Raw genomic sequence first — 15,284 nt, forward strand, 5'->3', positions numbered from 1 at the left:
GCACAAAGACAGGAATGACTGGCACGGGCAGCCGGTCAGTGTGGGAGCACAGCCCTGGGGAAAATTTGGAACATGAAGACTAAAGGTAACAAAACACAAGCAGAAAAACAAACCCCGCCTCCCACGTGGTTAGCAGTTAGGCGTAGTTATTTATTTTTAAACTAAAATATATTATTGACTCACATAAATACAGTCATTGGCTTTTTATTCCAGCAGTTTATTTATATTTGAAAATGGAATATTTTTTTTATTAAAGTACAGTTGACGTACAATATTATATTAGTTTCAGGTGTACAACATAGTGATTCTACACTTATACACCTGATGATGTGATCCCCACGATGTTTAGTAACCATCTGTCACCGTACAAAGTTATTATATTATTGACTACATTCCCTGTGTATAAATTACATCCCCATGACCTATTTTACAACTGGGAGTTTGTACTTTTAATCCCTTCACCTTTTTTACCCAGCCCCCACTCCCTTCCCTCGTGGCAAACATCCGTCTGTTCTCTGTATCTAGGAGCCTGTTTCTGTTTTGTTTGTTCGTTTGTGGTTTTTTCAGATTCCACATATAAGTAAAATCATACAGTATTTGCCTTTCTCTGTCCGACTTATTTCACTTAGCATAATACGCTCTAGGTCCATTCATGTTTTTGCAAAGAGCAAGATTTCACTGTTTTATTGATGAATAATATTCCATATAGACAGTATCACATCTTCTTTATCCAATCAGCCGTCGATGGACACCCAGCTTGCTTTCATATCTTGGCTATTGTAAGTAACGCTGCAATGATCACAGGGCTGCATGGATCCTTCCAAATTAGCATTTTCATTTGCTTTGGATAAATACCCAGAAGTGGAACTGCTGGGTCGTAAGGCAGCTGTATGTTTATTTATTTATGTATTCATGTATTTATTTATTTCTCTTTAATCCTCACCCAAGGATATTTTTTTCATTGCTTTTCAGACAGAGTGAAAGGGAGAGAGAGAAACATCAATGTGAGAGAGACACATCGACTGGTTGCCTCTTGCAGGAGCCCCGACCAGGGCCGCGGATGGAGCCTGCACCCGAGGTATGTGCGCTTGACCAGAATTGAACCAGGACCCTTCCGTCTTCAGGCCACCACCCTGACCTCTGACACCTGAGCCATACCGGCCAGGGCAGGCAGCTGTATTTTTAATTTTTTGAGGACCCTCCATACTCTTTCCTACAGTGGCTGCACCAATTTACATTCCCACCAACAGCGGAGGAAGGTTCCCTTTTCTCCACATACCAACACTTGTCATTTGGTGACTTTTTGATAGTAGCCGTTCTGGCACGTGTGAGAGGTGTATTTATTTCTAGCCTTTGTAGAAACAGTTTTTCTTTTGCAAAGCTGTAGTAAGTGTCCATAAAATTTTGTGTCCTACTTTTTTCACTTAACAATCTGTGCAGTTTTCGATGCGACATAGTCTTCATAAAGGCCCTTTGTCATGCATGTGTAATATTCCAGAGTGGCTGCATCTGAAATGTACTTACCCACGGCTCTACTGTTGGACACATGTTGTTTCCCATTTTACACCATTATAAGCACTGCAACAAACCTCTTGTGCAGAGAGAAGAAATGGAACAAAACTGGGTCTTTGGTAAGACCTCAAAGTGCTCTAGGAAGGCTCACCTGAGCCTAAAGTGTCTCTGGACTTTTCTGTCATCTGAGCCAGTAAAATTGATCCTTTATTGCTTAAGCCATTCGGAGTTGTATTTTCTCTGACTTGTAACCCACATTATCCCACCTAACATAAGGGCTCCGAAGGCGGGACCACACTTGTCTAGCTCAGCTCACTGCCATAACACTATCTGAATCCTCAGTCCAAGGCATGGCGGCCTGTACAGAGTAGGAGCTTAATAAATGCATGCAGAAAAAAAGAATATGAACTCTCTTTTTTTTTAAATTGATTTTAGAGAAAAAGGGAGAGGAAGAGAGGGAGAGAGAAACATTGATGTGAGAAACATCCATCTGTTGCCTCCTGCACGTGCCCCATCCAGGGATTGAACCCACAACCTGGTATGTGCCCTGACCTGGAATTGAACTAGGAACCTTTTGGTGCACGGATGACTCTCAACTGAGAGACACCAGCCAGGGCAAGAATATGAACTCTTATCTTAACAGTGATATAGAAGGAATTCAGTATTTTTCTCAATGTTTGATCTTATCAATAAAAATGCTGCCGCTTCCTCATATTTGCTACTAATAAATCTTTAGTCTTCTGACCTTTAGTTTTTTAATCCAGAAGTTTTAATTTTTATGAACTAGAATATTTTCCTTCGTGACCTTTATTTTTTTGAGATATAATTGACATATACCTTCATGACCTTTAATACTAAAATTCTAAATGGATCTCCTCTCAGAGTTGATATTCAATTGTATTTTCTTCTAATTTCTCTACAGTTAAGTTGTAATACTTAATTTACCTAGAATTTATTTAGGTGTATGGTTTGAGGGTAGAGGTTTTTGTTTTTAACATTTTGTGTGTGTGTGTGTATTTTTGTTTCAAATATTACAGATGTCCCTTTTTCTCCCCAATACCCCATTCCACCCCATCCCACCCCCCTCCCCAGTCCCTCTCCACACCATTGTCCGCGTCCTTGGGTTGTGCATATATGCATATGAATTCTTTGGTTAATCTCTCCCCCTCCATGTTTTTAACATTTTAACCAACTGTTCAAATGCATTTCCCCCCTTTGGTTGCAATGCTTCTTTTGTCCTTTTAAAGTGCTTATATGAAATTGGGTCTATTTCTGCCTAGCCAGTCTGTTAAATTGAAGTATAAGCTAGGTAATGTTTTACCTCTGCTGAGGCTAATAATCCTCCCAATTAAGAGGCCTTCAGTTTTTCCTTTGCCATCTTCCCTGTTTATTCTTGCAGCTGAATATAAAAATAATTCTTTCCAGTTCTAAAAGGACTCTACAGGGATTTTTACTGTAATTATACAAAGCCTAAAAACAAATCAAGGAGGAATTGACAGCTTTACAGTTTTAACTTTGCCATCCAGGGAAGTTTTTCTTCATTAAGTTTTCCCACATTTCTCAACAAAATTTCGTCATTTCCTTCACATAGATCATTCCTCTTCAAATAAAGGTTATTTCTGGGTATTTTATATTTTAGGTTGTTTTATTTTCTTTCCCTGAGCTCTGTGAGCCTCTCTAGCAAATTAATCAAGGGGGGATCATGAGAATCTCTGATTTGTAGCCAAGTTGGACAGAAGTTGTGGATAACCTGGTGACCTTCTACTTGTGACTGGTGTCTGAAGTTAGGGTGCAGTCGTGTGGGACTGAGTCCTTAACCTGTGGTATTGACACTATTTCCAGGTAGACAGCTTCAGAACTGAGTTAAATTGTAGGACCCCCAGCTGGTATCACAGAGAATTGCTTGGTGTGGGGGATAAGCCTCACACACTTGGGGAGCAGATGTGTCAGAGGTGGAGTGTTTCTGTGTGAGCAGCAAATACAGGAGACACAGAGGTAGAAAACTGAGTTTTTCCTAACACCCATGTTTTTCAAAAACTTTCTCCCACAATAATATATTTTATACAGCTGGCCAGTTCACACACACACACACACACACACAGAGATAGACATAAACCAGATCTAAGGTCCCCAGACTCCTGCAAACGTGCACACTTGGGCCCGGAACACTAGCGAGGAGGAAAGACCTAGTGTTTAATTGGCACTGAATTGATGAAGTCATGAGGATGAATGGCTTCCTTCCCCTCAGCTGTCTAAGATCCTGCGGTCTAGGGCTTGGTGACCAACACCCTGCCAGGAAATTAATTACCCTGCCACCATCTACCCTCAATCCATGTGCCAGAGGGCTCCAGAGGGAGATTCCAGCAGAAAGGGCACACACATTTCAGAGTTCAAAGTAGGTCTGCCAACCCACAGAGCGCACAGAGCGGAAATTGCTCACCTTTAAAAAAAAAAATCTCCTTTACCCTCAGCCTAGATAAGGGTTTTCCTCGGAGAAAGGGGGGGCTACAGAATATTTAGGTCTCCAATTTTGAATTTCAAGGCCATGGTGCTTAGAATTGGGACGGGGGGGTGGGGAGGAAACAATTTCTCCTTGCAAAGCTACAGTCCTAAATTGAAGCGTGGAAAAGAGGCCAGGGGCCCTAGGCTAACATCTGCTGCTGGGTCAGAGCCTGAACAAGCTCAGGCCCAAGCTCCACAGCGCTTGGCTCTGAGGAGTGAGGGAGCCCAGGGGATTATTAGAGGACCCACAGAAAACAACACAATTTGAAGAGCTGATGAAAGAGGGAAGGCTGCTCCTTTCCCAGGGGACATTACCCTCCTCGGTCAAATGATCATGTCAGAGCATCTTTCCAGAGTAAATCTTGGAACATTCCATAGTGAAAGATTCTTTTAAATAGAGATGAAAGTGAGCAAATCAACTTCTGGCTTTAGAAAGTTTTTAAAATGTTCCAATGCACAATTTGGTTGAAATACCACATCCTTATCAGGATTTTTCTATTCAGGGGAAGGGACGAAAGAAGAGGCGGGAGGACAGGGGCAGTTGTTCAGCAGGCAAGGAATGCTCCTGCCGCTTTCCCCAGGCCGGGCCCGTGCTCCTGGTTTACGGGAGGCTGCTGATGGCTGCGTGTCTGGGCGGCTCTCAACACCCAGCTCCAAAAAAACTGGCCTTCATGGCATAGGTCCCAGGGAGTCAGATTCAATCTCCCCTCCACAGAAGGCACAAGAGGCACAGAAGAGCTGGCTTCCGAATGACATGGCAGGGGCAATAAACAGGCCGCTGAGGTCAGGGGCAGCTTCCTCACTGCACCTCCTCAGGCCCTGAGCCTTACCACGTTCTCCTCTGGTCCCCATCCTTCCTCCATCTCTAATGGGAAAGGTTGCCAAGAGGTAAACTACCTTTCCCTCGACTACCTTCTCCTCTCAGAGGCTCTCCTTAGCCTCTGTGCCAAGCCCTTGCTCCTTTTGGTGGTGATACAACTAAACTCTGGGAAACACACACCAGAGGCCCTTTTTTTGTCCAAGGACTCTCAGTGCCCTGGTTCTAGTCTCTGGAGTGTCTCCAGAACACTTAATTATCTCCAACCGGAATCTCTGCTTATCCCAAGCCCTGAAGGCCCAGGTCGAGAGCCTCCCCTTCCTGTATGGCAGTACACTCACTCCTGCCCCCCTCCAGCCTGGCAAGTCTTCTTGGCACCTTGGGCAACCCCACCCTGCTTCCACCCTCTTCGTATTCTGAAAACAAGCACAGTCTAGATATACCCACGCCGAGCAAGGCTGCCAGAGAAAGTGAACCCGCGACTGGCAGAAGACAAACCCAGCTCCAGATCGGGCTTCCAATGCATTCTGAAACCTGGGGTATGAAATACCTGGCAAGTAGAAAGGGGAAGAAGTTATGAGAAAAATTTACATTCTTTCAATTGAAAGAGAAAAGGGGGCTAAAAGGGAAATGGCCTGGGATGAAGGAGGTTGCATTTGTAGTTTCTTTGGTCCAGACAGGATTAGTGTAAATTCAGCTATGTCCCCATTGGGCCCTGCAGTCAACTACATTCTTGGCAAAGAAAGAGATCATTGGACTAATTGAATGATGCCCAGAGATAGCCAAAACTAAACCCTTAAATAGCTGCAGTCAGCATTTCCAGAGTGTTTTTCATGTCTGCAGAGGAAGTGGAGTTCCTCAGCTACCTCCAGTGCTGATTGGTAATCTCTAATCACAGGATCTCTGCCTCTGACCTGTTCTTTTCCAACTGAGGACACACACTGGCTAAGCTTAGGAATCCCACAAGGCCACCATCCAGACAGAGTCAAAGCTAAAGTTAGGGGCCACCTCCTACAACAAGGACTCAAGGCCACGATGTTGAGCTCCTTAACAGGGACATTCTAACTCCTCTCAATGCCACAAAGTCCTCATATTATAGTGTTTGGGATGTCCGGACCATACCTCCCAGAAGTGGGCAACACTGTGCCCATCTTCATGAGGCACTGAAATTATGTTCTTTCATTATGGGAGGCTGCTGATGGCTGCGTGTCTGGGCAACTCTCTTTTCGCTGAAAAGCGAAAAGAAATCAGACCAGGAGCTCGAAGAGACATATTAACATAATTTATTAAATTCACCATACAAAGAATATAGCACAGGAAAAAAATATAAGAACTGGAAAGGCCCATGGGAATCAACCAGTCTGAACCCCTGGTTTTACAAATGAGAAAACTGCATGAAGGAACCAGAACACCATTACAGACGAAGCCAGAGTGTGACGCAGAAACACCCAGGCTTAAGGCTTCCAGTCTTGAACCAAACAGAACCTAAAGACTCAATCTATGTTTATTTTTAATTTTTCTGTGTCCTATAGCACCACATTCTGATGCTTTTCTCCCTCTTGAGGCTACAGGAAGAGCCCAAAAGAAAACATTAGTGTGGCAGGGTCATTCTAAGCCAGGAGGACAACAGACCCACAATGAAGCAGAGGGGCGCAGGGGCATTAGGGGAAGAATTCAGTTCCTCCCCAAGAGTCCGGATCACCCTCTTCCCCCAAATATACACCCAGACCTGATGTCTCAGGGCAAACACACCCACCTTCCTGAGGTACAGATCAGGTGTGGCGGAGGAAGGGGTAAGATGCAGGTAGAGGAAAGAGAAAGATTTATAACAATGTCGTTCTGAAATGAAGTCCAGTGGAAACACCTTTGCCAATGTCAAGGAAATCCAAACGTCGCGAGAGAAGGCTGTGAAACTCAGGTACTGAATCAGTTGTAAGATACAAGCAAAAAACACCAATAACTTAGCAAAATAAATACAATGAGAGTTTCGCTGAGATTGATATAACCCAGTAAAAATCATTTTTAGGCTCTGAGTCAGTCAAGATGACTGAGGTGTACCTTGTACTGCATCTTAGGGGAATCCCTAAGAGATTCTGGGAGTCTTCAAAGCAGAGAAGTCACACATAACTGCGGCCCTACACAATCTTTCTGCTCAAAGCCACTCCGAGTGCACATTCCCTTCTCCCCAGAAAGACAGGCCGGCCAGTCAAAGATGAAGGAGACCCGGGTCAGCATGAGCTGAGGGTGGAGCCAGTGGAAAAACAGTTTGTTGCTAAGAACTGAGCTGTGTTTTTGGAAGGAACTCTGTTCCCCCAGGACACTCTCCAATCACTGTGAACATCTGCATCTCCATCTTCTAGGGCTGAGGCAAATCTTGTCATCTCTTCACTTGTCCCGCCTGGATGAGGGCCTGGGGCAGCTGAACTCCACTCTACAATGGAAGGGAGGCTCTGCTAGGAGAAAACAGTGACTACAGGGGTGAAGGTCCCGCCCTGGCTCCTGCCAGTGGGATCCTGTGGTCCAAGGGCTGCAGTGTCCAGACGAGGCGCTCATCCTCGATCCACCCAGCATCCCCAGGACAGGAGTTGGGAATCAGCGGGTACACAGACCCAAGCCCTGAGGGCAGCCAGGGAACAGTCAGAAAGTCAAAGTCAGTGCTAATGGCCTACAGGGGTGGTGAGTTTCTCCGCAGGCAAGAGAGGCGAGGCCAGGCGAGGCGGCAGCAACAGCAGCACCCTTCTCAGCTCAGGTTTCCACCACTCGGATGAGAGGCATGGGCTTAGGGCTGGGGGGCTTGGCTATCCTAACGCTGAAAAGAAAATTGGCAACACTGAGTCCTGGGCTGTTGCCCACCCTGCACAGAGCCACCCCTCCGTATCTGTCTCTGGGATTCTACACTTCAGTGCTGGCTGAGCTCTTGGGTTCCAAATGCTTTGAAACAGTCACTGCCAGTGACACCTACAGGAAGACTTGGGGGTGGAGCTTTTGTCTGGTGGCAGGGGTGCTGAAAGAGAGGGGGCCAGCTAAACAACTGAGAAGGGATGTAGCTGTGATTCTTGATTTTTTTCAAAGTCTTGGAATTTTTTGTGAATCTCTTGAGGGGAAAAAAAGGTCCTCTTCCTAGAAATATGCACGTATTACACCTACACAATTTTTGCATACAATTGCAGAGGGTTCATATGCCTCCATGGGCTGTTCGTGGGCCTCCCGGGGTTGTGGTAGCACCCTCTATTCTAACCTGGTTAGAAAATGGTTCAGGTGGGGAATGGGTCAGATTAGAGACTGAGAGAATAAACTGGGATTTAAAAGAGCCTTGCCCTTGCCTTAGCACTAAAGGTCTGTCACAGCTCTGTCCCTCTTTCCTTCACTTCCTCCCTGGGCCCCACTCCGCACAAGCCCACTCACCTGCCCACATTGTCTGTCTTGGCCCAGGTCTGGGTGCTGAAGTTGGCGTGACTGATCTGTTTCTCTATCAGGTGTTCCATCCGGTCGTGCATCTCTAAATTCTGTACCACGAGTTATGAGGTTAGAATTCGCCCCCTTCTGGCTTGCCATTCATCACAGTTAACTAGCTCACTCTGGTGTCTGCACCTCTGTGGTGTTTGTGCTGCTATCGCCCTGACCCCCCCACAAGCACCATCACCAGGGTGCCCTCTCGCGTCTTCCCCAATCCAGATGGCTCTCTTCCTCCAGTAACTGCTCCAGCCCCCTTCCCTGAGGAGTGTTCTCTCCCTAGCTCTGTGCGGCACTGATCATGTCCTGTATCTCCACCCTATACATTTCCTGTATATAATTTCCTGGAGTCAGTTGAGACGTTTATTGCCCTTGTTGATATGCTACTCCATAAAGTATTCTTAGGTCTTTTTAAAAAAATGTACTTTATCTCTAACTCTAGATGGCAAGCTCCCTGAAGATCAACAACCCTGTCTCCCATTTCTTTTTATCTCCCCGCCACAGGGAAATTTCACCCAGTGGCTGCAAAGCAATCTCCAGGAAGTCAATGGACAGGAAGGCTCTGAGCTAAGGTGGAAATGAGACTAAGAAGAACTCACTAGCTAATCGAGCCCATCGCCTTGGCCATGGAGAGACTCCCCTATAGAATGCCTCATCCTTCGAAGCCCAGCTCTGTGGTCAGCTCCTCTGCTAAGCCCATAGGCAGAATTAAGGGCTTGCCTTAGTGCTACCAGGACTCGGGGCTTGTACCATGATGACATAGCTCTTCAGAGTGGGCACAGGTCCTACCATTGTTAGCAACTCCCTGAAGGTTCTCAGAAAATGTTTACTCAGCTAAACTGAAGATCAACCAGATACTCACTTCCGAGCAGCAGCCAGACAAGACCCCCACCGCCCAGGACCTCTCCCTCCCCAATGTCCAGTCTTCTCTTCAAGGGCCTGCTCCCTTCCTGGGGCTGCCTGACTCACGCACCTCTGCTTCCAGGTAGGCCATTTTCTCCTTGAGCTCCTGGATGGTGGTGTCCTTTGACTGGATCACAGCTTTTGAATTCTGGAGCTGCAGAGATACGGGAGACACTGGAGCTCATCTGAAATGACTCATTACACACTCATCAAACTTGGCCCTGCTGCCCGGGGGGAGCCAGCAGAGACTAAAGGCAGAGTCTGCACCATTCACATGACTCGTTTGGCTTTTCTCTAAAAGCCTTGTTTCAGTCAGTATTAAACTCTGGGTTATCCCAGGTGTGGGGGTAGGGAGTGTGAGGGGAATATCACCCTGATAATCCAAAATAATGGACGATTCCAAAACCATTCCATTCAACTTTGGGGAATACAACTTTTTCATTCATTTAAGAAATATTTATTGAGCACTTACTATATGATAGGCCCTATTGTAGACAACGGGAAACAGCAGTGAACAAAACAGAAAAATCCTGGCCCTCATGGAGCTGATGTGCAGCAAAAACACCCTGCCACTTAGGGGTCTTAAGTTCTCAAAACAATTCTGCAAATTGGCATATCTTGCATATGCTACCCTCCAGCTCAGGTGGGGGAAAAGCAGAAAATCTGCCACAAAGTTCTGGGTTGATAACCTTCACATAGGTGAGTTTACTGTGACTCGGTAACATAAATGTGTTTTATGTAACATGAATGTAAGCCAAGCTCCCCAGGAGAATAGATAAATAAAAGCGTAGACTTGACAGGCAAACAGTAAACAGGGCTAGTCAATGCGGTGACTTCCAGAGCGGGGACATCTGACCCTGCTTACCTGCTCTATCATTTGCCGCACTTTCCGCTGCTGGCTCTTAAGCATGTCGTCCAAGTGGTGGATCTTCTCCCGCAGCCCAGCCACTTCCTTTTCCAGGTTAGCAGCCCTGGGGATGAAGAGCAGATGGCTGAGGCAAGGGGGGAAGACGCTCTGTCCACCCGGTCCCAGACAGAGCCTTGGGCTCTGGGTCTCCATCTGGTTTGCTGCCCTCTGCCCAATTCCGCAGTGCTCTGCCCTAAGGAGCAGATGGGGGACCGTCACACTGGAAGCATCACTAGAGATCATGTAGTCCAAATGAGGAAACTGAGGCTTAGAAAGGTGAGAAGTGGTAAGTCATTCTGGATAGTTCCAGAGGGTAAAACTGGAACCAATAGGTAGATGTTCCAGGGCAGCAGTTCTTATGTAAACGCAGGAAGACTTTCTCAGTATTGAAGCTGTCAGAAATGGGCTGCCTTGTGTGTAGGGAGCTCCTCAATCCTGGAAAGAATCAAGTAGAAGCTGCTCATTGTATTTTTCGTCAGCACAGCTTGTGAGGAAGTTATTCGACTTTACCCTCAAATAGTTTACGGTGAGTTGTTGTTTGGCGGGGAGGAAACCACGGTGTAAAAATGCCCCATCCACATCCGGGGAAACAACCTGTGGGATCATGTGCAGCAGCGGCAGATGCTCTCCCGGCTCTTGATCTTGGCTCTCAAAACAAAACCCTTTTCTTGAGGTTATTACTCCATGGAAAATGAACTCCCTGGAGATGGCAGCTTCCCAAACACTATCTGCCTGGGCGGGGCCCCACCCTGAGCTGGCATACTGTGAGTCAGAGCTGGAAATCCGACGTCAGTACCAGCCTCTTCCCCACGTCTGGCCACCCTGGGAGCTGCAGGCTTCGCGGCCTGCCCTCCCCTCCCTGCATTCCAGCTTCACGGCCAACAGGGCCCTTACTTCTCTTGTTCTGCTTGGCAGTCAGTATTCTTGATCCGAAGTTCCTCCAGGGCCGCTTCCCCTTCCCTGACCTTCTCCAGTAAGGCCTGATGCTCCTGGGGGGGCCAAAGGGAAGAAAATCTAAGATGGGGAGATGGCAACAGGTTCTGCATTTGGGGTGAGATGGCCACCAGGGCTGGGGCTCAGCCCCTACTGGGCCTGGGACAGCTGCCAAAGAGCAGCAGGCCAAGCTGGTTTGATGGGGCGCCCTCCACTGTCAGGGAGAAGCCTTCCCACCCTCAGCACACAGAAACTTCCCAGCCTCACCCAGCGGCCCGGAGAGAGAGCCTGGCCCTGTATTACCCAGGCCCACCTGCCAGCGACGGCTGCCCATGCCTCAGAAACCAGGCCAAGCGGCTCCTTAAGAAGGGGCTTCCAGAGCCCATAAAGAGCAGCTGTACAAGAACCCAGGTAAAATGGAAATGGGCTCAACTCTAGTTAGCAAGGGCCGAAGTTAGATGAGAAGAAAGGCCTTTCCTTCCTTCAAGGCTAAAAGATACTCGAAGGTATTTGCCAAAGGAAGCTGCGAAGTGTGCTTTCTCGGAACTGCTCAGAAAGGAGTCCCCACCAGCATCTCAGCGATCCCGGGCTGCGCCCTGAAGAGCAAGGCTCCCCCAGTTACCGTCTCCATCCCCAGCAAGCGCCTCTGCAGCTCTCTGACTTCCAGCTCTTTCTGCTCCGCCCTGTCCTCTGCTCTCTGAAGGGCCACGTGGCTCTGCTCCGCTTCTCTCTGGTATCGGCTGAGTGTGACCTAAGATGCAGGATGGCGATGTATAAAGTAGCAAGAAAAAAGACCAAATGTGGGTAAAAACCTTAGGAAAGAACCTATGAACCTGGGTGCGGTGATGGGAGAAAGGGGACAACTCCAATGAGCACACGGCCACCTCCCATCATTGCCCCAGGACCACTCGGGACAGAACATTAGCTCCATCTCCAGGGTTCAGTGGCAGGTCATTGGTCAAGCTCTTTAGAGTAACACCTGGAAGTAAGCACCGCTTTCCAATGGCTTCTTCTCCATCCCCACGTGTCCTCCAGTGCTACCCAAAGTCACCCAACAGTGTGACTTTCGCACTAATGCAAACAAGGAGGATCCAGGGGAGGGTATCCCCACGTCCTTGCTTCGATTCCCCAACTCTTCCTCACCCTCACTTCAAGCCACACCCCAGCCTACGTAACAAAGGCCAAAGTCTACTAACTACCAGGAAGAATTCGTTTCTTTTATCTAAGATGATAAACTAATTTGGAAAGAACAGAAGCATAGTTTTAGAATGAAAAGTAAAGTTGGAACTTGCTTCCTTTCCTCCCACATGCATTTTGCCAACTCCTAATTTTCCTTCAGGTCTCAGCTCAGACCCCCCTGCTTCCAGAAGCCACCAAGCCTGGGTGAGATGCCCAGAGGACACACAGCCCCTCCCTCTTAGGGCACTGAGCAGATTTTGCCCAGTCACTCACGTGTACCCCCCAGCAGGCCATCAGCTTCATGATGGCAGAGACCTGGAGCACCATTACATTTCCAGGGCTCAGCACAGTATCCATCACACAGTCATTGCTTGATAAAATCACAAATGGAACTGACGTTCATCTAGTCCAATGCTCTCCTTTCCCAACTAAAAGGTCAAATGACCTATTCAAGGTTACACAGCTAGAAGCCAGTTACTTCATCATCCATTTCAGTGCTTCCCAGTGACCCCACACTGGCTCCCCCTTCAGTTACTAAGAGAGCCCTGGTAACCTCCGGAAAGCCTAACCAGCCCTGGGAAAATAGAACACCAGAAGCCAGTTTGTCCAGCTCCTCCCAAAGGCAGAATTAGGGAGGAGAAAGTAATGCCCAGGATGATGTGTGATAGCACATGTCCCTGCTACACACCAGCCCTGTCCAGGGCAAACTCACTGCAAATCCCTCCTGACAGCAAGCATCCAGTAGAACAAGAAACCAGGCTTAATGGTAGGTTGTTTTCATGGTAATTGAAAACCTTACCCTTCCTACCCTCAGGTTCAGCAAAGTGGACCACAGAGTCTAATTCATTAGGAGAGACTGAGAATATCCCACATTAGCCTGGCACAGGCCAGCCCCATGGGCAGGAACTTAGAAACAAGGCCTCTCATTTCTGTACATAAACACTGTACCCAGGTCGATGTTTACTCAGAGCAATAAGCCAGGGACTGATCCTCCCACCCCACTGTAGGATCACAAAGGAGATAGAAAACCACACTACCTGCTACATCTGTCCCTGTAACTCCAGCCAACCTCTTCATCGTAGGAGTGTGCCAACCTACCCCAACAGTGGGACCAGCCCAAGGAATACCTCCTGTTTGCAGGGGGGTGCTATGTACCACGGCGTTAAGGGCAGCCCCTCCTAAGAAACCATGGGCGTGTGGCCACAGCTGCCAGGGGCCTTCTAGCCTTGGGCTTTTACTCAGGACACTTGCTCAAGCTTTGAAACTCAGGGCTAACAGAGCCCTCTATGTGTGGCCCAAACCGAGAACTACTTCACAATGCCTCTCCATGCAGAAATTTCTCTCCAAAATGCACAGTCTGGTCAGTACTGCAGCCTCAACCTCCCCTTGCTCCCATTCTCCAAGAAAGTAGGGCAAACTGGTCACCAAACTGATACATCACCAGCCACATTATCCAAACCGTGGAATCGGAGTGCATGTGGCAAACTCCTTTACTGCATGGCTACTTTGTTCTGAGACCAAACTAATCTCAGGATGGCCCTAAGTTCAAACTATTTAGGAGATCACTGATCATTAATAAAAATACAGGATATCTTACATTTCTAAAACCCTTTAGAGTAATAAATATATTTACATATATTATCAAACACAATCCACACGCCAAACATATTTCATAGCCACTTTTTTACAAAAGTTGAAACTCATGCTTAGGAAGGTTAATTCCTGGCTCAGATAACACTTCAACTACTCTAGAGGCAGCCAAGCCTTCTCAGTGCCTTCTTCCTCACTCTCAGTCCTCCCCTCAAAACCCTGTCTCATGAAAGGGAAGACTTTGGGTGGCCTTCCTCCTTCCACCAGCTCCTGGTATGTCTGGGCAGGGCATAATCTATCATTACATATTTATGACAAATACCTTACATGTGGATGAACAACAGAAGGTAACAGATGGCTACAGAGTAGTTAGAAAAACTGTCCAGTATTTGCCCAATGTTTCTCAGATTATACTCAGAGAATTTCTGGAAAGTATGGAAGACCTCACACACTTTTAACAGTGTGGGGGCTTCACTTTCTATTTATAGATTTGTATTTTTAAAATTTTCTATAATAACCCAGTATAACTTACAACAATAACTGAGGTATTTGTTCAAGATCACAGAGCTCCACATAGTAAAGCCAAGACTACATCTAAAGTCTCCCAACTCCATGGGCACAGTTCTTTCTATAACCACAAAGGACTGTCCACTCATCTAGTCCACACGAGGTGCCTAGGATACGCCAGGTATTGTGCCAGGCACTGGGGATGCAGTGGTGAACTTGACAGCAACTGTCCTTGCCTACATGGGGCTGGGAGCTCAGTAACTCTTATCCTCGTACTTAGTGAAACATCTTCTGAATTGCCTGCTATGCCAGACCAGCACCACTGTTCAACTTCAGTAGAGCAGAGAATCAAGAGCTGACCTTTGAACTATGGGCTGGCCTTGGACGGCCAAATCCATAAACATCCAGGAGAGGGAAAAGCCCTAGGCCTCAAAGCCTACCCTTTGCAGTTGATGGCACCCAGCCAGAAAAACATGAGGTCCATACTGAGAAAGTCACTGGCACCTGTACCCAGAAGCCCAACCCTTGGGGCACCTTCTGCCCAAATCCCAAATCTCACCTCAAAAGTCACACGGTCTGACCGGTGCTGCTGCTCGGCCTCTTGCAGCTTGGCAAGCAAGTCTCGCACAGTCTTCCTCAAGCTCTCGACATCTTCATTTATATAGGTGTCCACCTACAGCCAGAGCAGGAAAGGGTAGGTGAAGCCACTATGCTTGTGACTTGGTAAGAGACGGTTCTCCCCACAACACACACTTGTTTGGGCCACCTTGTCCAGACCACCTTCACAAAGGAATTCACATCACACACGGGATGAGTTAGTCTAAGGCACCCAGGAGTCCTGAGTCAGTCCTATGAAAGCACTCTCTCCTCATACTGTGGCAGGCAGTTAGACAGACATCAACAGGGCAAGGACAATGGGCCAGGTACAGAAGGGCACCAGGGCGCAAAGCCCTGGATGCCTAGCAAAGGACAACTGTCCAG

General features: G+C 47.4%; 1 protein-coding gene across 4 annotated transcripts in view; it reads right to left on the bottom strand.

Moving 5' to 3' along the window:
- Positions 1-6,098: 6,098 nt before the first annotated feature.
- The window catches only part of TUFT1 (tuftelin 1), a gene marked incomplete at its 3' end in the record, with an annotated part of 29,763 nt that continues 20,577 nt past the window's right edge, over positions 6,099-15,284 (bottom strand). For 3 of the 4 annotated variants that reach the window (XM_081120596.1, XM_081120594.1, XM_081120595.1), the window contains 7 exons: positions 14,863-14,976; positions 11,650-11,778; positions 10,989-11,083; positions 10,053-10,158; positions 9,258-9,341; positions 8,237-8,337; positions 6,099-7,640 (listed from right to left, as the gene is read on the bottom strand). In XM_081120596.1, the coding sequence (XP_080976722.1) occupies positions 7,577-7,640; positions 8,237-8,337; positions 9,258-9,341; positions 10,053-10,158; positions 10,989-11,083; positions 11,650-11,778; positions 14,863-14,976 (693 nt within the window). Of the gene's footprint in view, positions 7,641-8,232; positions 8,338-9,257; positions 9,342-10,052; positions 10,159-10,988; positions 11,084-11,649; positions 11,779-14,862; positions 14,977-15,284 lie in introns of those variants that run through there. The other variant, XM_081120597.1, reaches the window with a different exon arrangement.

Source organism: Miniopterus schreibersii, assembly GCF_964146895.1.
Source record: "Miniopterus schreibersii genome assembly, chromosome: 19".
In the NCBI taxonomy this organism is placed as follows: Eukaryota; Metazoa; Chordata; class Mammalia; order Chiroptera; family Miniopteridae; genus Miniopterus; species Miniopterus schreibersii.